The sequence below is a fragment of the Pterocles gutturalis genome, unplaced genomic scaffold (assembly GCF_000699245.1).
Source record: "Pterocles gutturalis isolate BGI_N339 unplaced genomic scaffold, ASM69924v1 scaffold6176, whole genome shotgun sequence".
NCBI lineage: Eukaryota > Metazoa > Chordata > Aves > Pterocliformes > Pteroclidae > Pterocles > Pterocles gutturalis.
The window spans coordinates 3,766-12,474 of record NW_010097656.1 but is presented as its reverse complement, the minus strand read 5'-3'; the positions used below and the strand labels follow the sequence as shown (position 1 = coordinate 12,474).

The 8,709-nt window shown below is 39.1% G+C and overlaps 1 protein-coding gene across 1 annotated transcript in view; it reads right to left on the bottom strand.

Moving 5' to 3' along the window:
* Positions 1 to 551: 551 nt before the first annotated feature.
* LOC104467185 (chromosome unknown open reading frame, human C20orf85) overlaps positions 552 to 8,709 on the bottom strand; it is a gene marked incomplete at its 5' end in the record, with an annotated part of 11,473 nt that continues 3,315 nt past the window's right edge. The window contains 2 exons of the mRNA XM_010080901.1: positions 552 to 760; positions 8,278 to 8,416. Coding sequence (XP_010079203.1) covers positions 552 to 760; positions 8,278 to 8,416 — 348 coding nt within the window. The remainder of the gene's footprint in view (positions 761 to 8,277; positions 8,417 to 8,709) is intronic.

Here is an 8,709-nt window from a genome sequence, read left to right as displayed (position 1 = left end):
ATGCTGATTAATGATTAGCGTGTAACAAATCAATAAATCAATACCACAAACAAATAAACCATCCTTTCAGAGGCCTGTCAGGTCTCTCTCTCTGTCAGAGGAGAGGCACGCTTGCAGGCATTACATTCTTCACTGTACATAAATGCCTCTGGACTATGTGCTATCTTGACACCTTGCAGATATGATGCACAGATGAGTTAATTATATTCCGTAGGTAATTTGATATATGCTGAAAAATACATTTGAAGTTTTTTTGCTAAGTTTTGTTCTATGCAGATGTTCCTGGAGGGACAGGTGAGTGGTCAGCACAGTAAACATGGGCTCAGGAGGAACAAGTTCAAAACAGAAAGATTTGGCTCACTAGGTTTGAAGACCCTTTCTCATATTCGGATGCTTTTATCACATCCATGACTACTGTCTGCATGTGCGTTACTGAGCTCTAAAACAACCATAGCAACACTGCCAAACATATACATGGAATGAATATAAAATACATTCCAAATAATTGGAAGTATTTTTGTAATTTGGTGTCTTCTGTGTTCCACAAAATCTCAAGAGATTGTTAACTCCAGCAGAACCAGTAAGCCAATAGGTGCACACAGCAGTACAGAGTCTGGCTCCCCAGCAGAAAACGGAGCAGAACCAGTTTGGTAATGCCTGTCACTGTTGGCAGTTAATGACTGATTAGCAATGGCTCCAACGGTGCAAGTGAAAGGAGACTTAAAAGTAGATTTAGGCAATCCTTTCTCCTTCTTGAGTCCTTTAAGTGTAAAACATTGCACAAATGCATGAGGGACATTTTACTTGTGATTTGCTGGGTATGAAGGTTGTTCCCTTTCAAGTTGAATAGCACTGACCTAAGGTGCAGGAGTCAGTCTCAAGCTGTCCACTGCTAGGGGCTATCCCATTAAAATGCTTATTTTTGATTAAACAAACAGAAGGACAAACAAATGTGGTGAAAAACCTGGTTTGGTCAGAAGTATGGTGGGAGCTGGTGAAACTTTTATCATTTGCATTAAGTAACTGAAATTTTTAAGGACACAACTCTTGGAGAACAAACACGTCAGCAGTGCTCCTTGAGAGCCAAGTCAGTGTCCAGTTTGCACTGCACTGTGCTTGCTTTACCCTGGCACTGTCCCCTGGTCCGAGCTGGCTCCAGAACCCCCAGAAGCATAGGCTAAAGTGAATTTTCTCACCCTAAAGATTCTGGGCCCATCTCCTGATGCTCTGAGCAGGGAGTAGAGTTCTTCCTCCTTGCAGTCTCCGACCCAGCAGGACCACTGCTCCTACACCCTCGTTTTTCCTGGGACAGAAGCAGCACAGCCAGCCTGACTTCTCAGCACTTGTGCTTAAGCAAAGACGGGCCCCTACAGATGTGTTGCCGCAGAGAACTGCCAACTTTGCCTGTGACTACAGCCAGGAAAGAAATGAGGAGGGAGACAACATCTCTCTGCCCAGGTGAACCAAGGAACACCATCCTCCCCGCTTTCTCTCCCCTGTCAGCTGTATCATGGCTCTGCTAAGAGACTGTAACTATGTGGGGTTTGTTCATTAAGCAAGCATCACGCTAAGATAGAAGCTGTAATGCACATGATGGGGAGCTCAAAAAATCACTGCAGCTTTCACTTAAACAAAGGACATGACTGCTCTGGCAATAAGAGCATAATGGCTGCTTAATTTTTCCAGACAGGGACTGTATCTCACTGGGGTTTTTTGGGCTCTTGCTTTGTTTTTGTTTTTGCTCCAGCTTTTAAGGATGAGAATGTTGTGTCTGACGCATGTCAGCAAGCAAAGGAGATTCAGTAGCGTAGCTGGGTTCATCTCGCTCCCCGGTGAGGAATAAAAGCATTAACCGTCTCTCACTTCAGGAGGAGAAGGGGGAGCTGTTTTCAGCATGCGAGAAGTGAGAAGGCATTGTCAGGTTTAGGTCAGGCTGGAGCGCAGGGCTGTGCAGGGCTCGCAGCAGGACAGATTAGCTGGGTGTCACACGGCAGCCTGGAGGCATCATTCGGAAAAAGCAAGAGTTTCAAGAGTGTGTCCAGGGAGTGCGGGCTGCCACGTCTTGTTTTGGTGCAAGGCTGTGCTGTACAGCAGTGATATTTCTGAAAAGCAGACTCAGAAAATAGATCGAATAACGTGCCTTTCTCAGGGTAGCAGAGAGAGAAAATGGCCATATTAGATCTTTAAATAATGCTGTTATCAGAGCTGTTAAAGACATTGCTGAACCAGAGTCCTGCCCAGCCATGTTTAATCCAGTCTGGTACCTGTAAGACCTGATCCTGCAGTCAGCTGCCCCCAGTGAAGCTGGTGTGAGCAGAGCCACCTAACTGAAAAAGATGGGGGGGGGGAGGAATGAAGATTCTTTCTGTTCTGTTTATTTTTTCATGGTTGCATCTGGGTTTGTGCTTTGAAGTTCTCAGGTTTATTTCAATCTTCAGTGAATCTTTATTTCCCTTCTTTAGTGAAGCAGATGAAGCATGGAGGGGGAAGATATGAGGGAAAGGGCCAAATTCAAAGTGGACTCAAACTTGTACACCATACGCAACCTCTGACCACAAGGTGAAACGTACATTAACAAAAACACATCGTACTGACAAATCGCTTCAAAATCTCAGCCAGATTTCAACATAGCTATGTAACTGCAGTGTGCACCTCACCTAAACCAGGATGCATAAGGTTATCACATGATAAAGAAACATTATAGCTTGGAATAGAGCCCTAGTGAGCTGCCTCACAATGAAATTACCTTTTTCTTAGCTATCATTAAAATCCTGAACTTTTTGTTACTGACACAAGTCAGGAGTAATAAACTTAAATGATATAAAAGATATGACAGGCAATTATCCTCAGATACAACCTAAAAAAGATACTTTAATGTATTGTACTATAATGTACCTTGCACATCTCTTCCATAAAATGTAACCTCTATTGTGCCTTTCCAAAGAGTAGGAAGTGTGCTTATTCTAAGCTCAGATTTTTCATATGCTCTAGTCTCTTAAAAAAGAAAAAAAAAAAAAATCACCCAAGAAGTAACAACCAGCCTTTGATCTATAATTTCCTGTGCTGTTGCTAAACTCAGTGAATTTTTTGTGAAGGTTTAACTAAGGCTATGTAATGTTACTTTTGAGATCAATGTACTGATTTAATAACTAAAGCATTAAAGCTGGAAAAATCTTACACTGGGGATCAGACATAATGATGTTCTGCAGAATATGTGTCCTCATGTGTCCAGCTAGACCTTTGCATGTGATAGTAAATACAGCTGCATCTGCTTAAATTATAAGGAATTAAATTAACCTGCTGTGTCTACTTTTATACATATCAGATGGTCTGACTCCATCTCATCCTTCTCCTCTGAACACCTGCTGAATTGCCTCCCTAAATGCTATGATGCTGTCCATAAACTACAGCGTTGCGTGGTGGCCGTCTGAAGCCGTGGCAGTTCGTGCATGGTGCAGAGGAAAATGCAGATGCTTCAGAACACTCTTCATGAACACAGCTTAACAGTTTCTCTGCAGGCCTCCTGCTCAGTGTCTAGTGGCTTACCACCATCCTGGGATGGTTTTGGACATTTCGTACTCTGTCAGAGCCTGTAAAACCCAGTGCTCAGAAAGTGTGTCTTCCTTCAAAGGTGGCAACACTGCATCTTTCTGCACTGAGATGACAAGCCGCTCGGTGGTACTCTTCAGGTTATATCAGAGAATTTCCAGTTGGAAACCTTATGGAAATAATTCCACTGAGGCATACAGGAAAGAGCATTCTTTTAATCTCTTTGAACTATTGTCTGTCTAACAGGGTAAGTCTTGAGACGTGTGTGAGCAGCCTGAAACCCTAAGGTAAAAATTATCTCCAATTCATCTGACAAAAATAAGGACCCTTTCCAGTGTTTTGTTTCACTGGTGCAACATGAATCAGATTTGTGTTGTTTTCACATGGTTTCTGGTTTTGTTTTGAAATTTATTTCTGAATACTGCTGGTCTTTTCCATGTATGATAGAGCAGACTGAAGGGGCAATGTTTTGTTCACTGGCAACCTGATCGGTTTCGCAGCACAAAGGTATCATTTTCCAGTACAGTTAGATTTATTACGCTATAGTCCTATGAAATGGTTTGACATGCTTTCAACTAGTTAAATAACAATTTGATGGGATGTGAAAACCACAGGAGTCAGGAAGAAGGTAACAGCCTGTGAGTGGGCCTTATCTGTCTCGCTACGCTGACACTTATGGTTTCAGGGGAACTAAACACAACACATTCAGAAACCTAATGCAAGAAGTGACCTGAGTTGGGTTTCACATGGGAGTAGAGATTTCTGGTCTGGTTGCCAGTGACTATGTGAGACTAGTGTTTATGGATTTGGTACTTTGTAGAATGTGGAAGAAACCACAAAGAATCCTTCACTAAAGGGGGAAATGGTATGTATGAATGGGGAGTCTTAGGTCTCTGAAAAGAAAAAAATAAATCTACCTCCTCTTCTTTGTAAGGCAATCTCAGAATTAAAGTGACTTCAGGCTGACAGAGTAGCCAATAGCAGGAACTGGAGATACTAATTTTTGCGCAAACTTAGGACTGCAGTGGGTATCCATTAGGATAGTCACAGCATGTAACTTTGTAGAAATGTCTCATGCAGGAGAGTGATTAGATTTATTCTCTAAGTGGCCAACTTTTACAGTAGCTAGAACAATTGGCTATGCAATGGTTACTTTTCCTTTTGCTCTTTCAAAATGTACAGCAACACTTGTATGGCGACTGCAATTTGAGTAGTGCTACTTATTCAGAATCACCATTCCACTATCATTTAATAAAAAAATCTTTATTCTTGATGCAAAATGCATTTTAAATAAATAATTATCTTTCAACTCTTGAGCTCCCAGTAAAATATCTTCTATTAATAAAATTATAAATAGCAAGTGCCAGTTCTATGCCAGTTCTAACAGCACAGAAAAGAACACATTGTGAAGGAAAATGCACCAGGTTTTTGTCACCCAATTTTGTTGTTTATAAAGCAAGTGCTCGTGACAAAGATCATTCTGATTTCATAGTTCTTTAACTTAAACATAACTGTCACTTAAGCCTCTTAAGTCAATTATTTCATCACACACCCAGGAAAGTATATGTGGGCACACATCCATGGTGGCAAAAGATGTATGGCTGACCTATTTTCAGGCCTTGCTGTGGTGACTGCGTAACAAATACAGTAACATTTTTGCATATGCAAAAATCCATAGCTCCTCTTTAAAATGAGCCTGTGACCAAAGAACTAGTTCAGCTGAAAACAACAGTCAAAAGTCAAGATGGCTTCAGTTTTCTGAAAAATTGTAGTCAACTAAGGAGGAACTGATATGCATACCACTTCGCAAAGCTGAACCTTAGACCACCAAAAGCTTTACAAGTACACCAAGTGAAGTTTAGACTGAAGCAAAGAAGACACCTAAATACACTTGCATCTTGTTTTCAATTTTGGTTAAAAGTAATCTGCATAACTTTTTACACATGTTTAGAAACATCCCTTTCTGCTCTGACTTGCACAGAAGCACAGGTCTAAGACTTTTATATAGAATTAAAATTGTCTTGACTTGTGCTGTATTTTTGAAGTGATTTAATTTTGTTTTGAAGCATTTCCCCCATGTGTGCACTGAGTTTACTAACACTGTCCTGACCTTGGAAATGGTGTGATATTTTATGGTGTGCAGTGACATTTATGTGCCCAACTTGGCTCCAATAAATAGGTTAATTTCCACAAATTAAATGCCAGGTTTGAAACATTACAAGGTGATTTAATAATTCTGTATCGGCCTTTTGGATTCACAGTTGGGGCAGCTGACCGGATAGTCCTTTGTCAGCTGCAAATCCACAACTTCTACACTATTTTTTCTGGTGTAAAGGGTCAAACTAAAAGTGTGGGAAAAGAAATAGTCAGGTTTATAGTTTCACATATTCTTGAACACTAAAACCCCAAATACGTGGATCAATGAACAACTGACATATTTATGCTAGAGGAATGAGATCAAATTTCAGCCAATATTCCTTACACATCCCAAATTAGGAAATAAAGGTACTTAAATGATGGAAAGTATAATAAAAAAACCTTACTGTTAGTACAGAGTTAATGTTCAGACATTGGGAATAAAATTCAGAAATGTCCAATGGTAGATGCTGGACAAATACTTTATTTTGTCTTTCAGAATCAAACTGTGACTCATGGATTTGGATTTCACTTCATACAAACATCTACTGGATATTCAGTGCCGGCTTTGCTTCTTTAATATAACATTTTTTTACATGGTCTTGAATCTCCCCTTTCATTTGGCCTGAATTAACGTAATTTTGTTCCTACTAAATTACATATTAATCTTTACTATACGTGTTTATAAAAATCAGACAAGAATAAGAGGATCTATATGTGACCTTAAAATAAACTGAAGAACCTGGCAATGACAAGAAAGCACACTGATTTAAAATATTGTTCTTACAATTATTTTGCTTGTTCAAAGAACAGTTTACACATTATAGTTAGTAGCTAAACTGCAATTTAGCTTGAATTTCCAGAGTCTCATTCCAAGTTACTCTTTATTCTGGTTTTTAAGTAATGCATCTGAAGTTACTTCTGCTATGTATTCTCATTCTGGGGTAATCTTTCCAAAGGATATGAGTCACTTCTCCATTATTTGTAAAGAATATGGAAAAAGTAAAATATTATTATTTTGTGGGCATTTGGAACTGGATGTGAAAAAAAATAGGTGGGATGTTGATCATTGTGAGTCATTTCTTGGGAAGAAGGTATGAACAAACACTAGCTGCTGACCTACTGCTATGAAAGCCAAGGACTTACTGCTGACTCAAGAAGCAGATATTGATAGCTGCAGAATACACAGGAGATCTTGCAGCAGGATTAGAGAGGAGAGTCTTTACTCTTTAAGTAATAAGGAGTACTAAGGAGCTGCCTGTGTTGGTTTCTTGGAGGCTATTATTTGTTTAACAATCTTCTCGTTTAAACACGTTAGCCCATTAGAACTATACCCTGCAAATAGTTGCTACAACTAAATGAGTCTCCTTCTGAGTTTCCAAAAGTCCTGGCAAATCTTCAGGTAGGTAATAAAGTGCAAGGCTGAACTCCATAGCACTGAGGTCATTACACCAGTAACTCCCACTGCAATCCCCTACTGTTCTGGAGTCTTTCACCAGTCCTAGTTGGTATAAATATTGGTATAAACAAAACTGGAGCAATGTAAATACTGTGTAACACATTTGCATTCATATCAACTAATTGAAAAAAAAAAACTTGTTTTGATACCAAAACTGATTTCTGAAAGTGACTTTGTATCATTGTGGCCTTTGTATACTTTATACCAATCACACAGCTGCACTGGGACCTACTCACTTACATGTGTAACTACACAAACTACCCATAAAGCACACACAGCACGAAAAACAATGCATTTAATAATGATAACTATACTTATGATTTGCCTGTTTTTTCAAGCTGCAGTGGACACACTATGATAAAACTTGATAATTATCTTCTCTGCAGGTGTTGTTTGTTTGTTTGTTGTTGTTATTTTTTTAAAGTTAGGAAAGCTTCTTTCCAAATACAAGAATGCAGTTCTATAGCAGCTCGAGCCAATTTAAGTTGTGCCTGCTACTCTTCTCTGCCTCTTCTCATTCTCTTCCTGTATAAAAAAGATGTTTTTGCGCTAGCACAGGCACTTGAGCAACTCAGTAGTGGGCCAGTTCAGAGTGCTGATTGAAAACTAATTCTAAACACAGATTGCAATACTGGTAAGTGATGAATTGGGAACGAGCAGCAGGGTAGGAAGGATTGTCAGGAACATGGCAGTCTGTATTTATCTTTGAAAAAGCTGCTGTGAAACTGAGACTGAATGGAGGCTTTCATGGAGAAACAGTTATAAAAATGTGCTGTCATTACAAAGTAAGTTTTTTAAAGACTTACAATAAATATTTTAAAATCATAGTCTTACTAATGCTAATAAAAGCAGTACCTGCTCTGTGATCTTTATATGAGTTTATTCATTGTTACTTCTAAGTAAACCTGAAGCAGTGTTAACAGCTTGGATACCATAGATTTCAAAAAAATCAGTGACAAGTAAAATGGTACATTAAAATGTTCACACTTTACCAAAATGATTGTGGATGTTTACATAAATCATTTTTAAAGCATAAATGTTTAACAGTCCAACGGTCCATGGTAGAATGTAAACTTAGGGATGCAGGTGGATCTCTGTTCCTGTTATGTCTTAATGTCAGTCAGAGGGCTCACGTGGCCACTTTAAATCCTTAAAAAAGGTACCTTTGCAGCTTTGGATTTGAAAACCACGTTCAAGTTCCAACCCTGGAACAGCTGATCTCCAGCCAATAAACCCCTGGGTAGTCTTAGGTACTGGAGGAGATGGCATCACCTAGAATAAAAGTAACATGTTGAATTCAATGATCAAAAGGTTTTTGTTTGTAATTTCTGTCATGCAGCATCCTCTTTTGTGCTGTAGTTTGGATGGAAATGAAAACGTATAAAAAAATAGTGGTTTTAAATGCAATCTGCTGAATTAATATCCTGAATACACACTGACATTAATGGAAGGAAATAAGAACTTCAAAAGATAGTCCAGTTGCATGCAAGTTTGATTCATAATACAGGATAGTTTATAATGTAAAAAGTCATTAGAATAATTTAGGTCCCATTCTATAGCAAGGC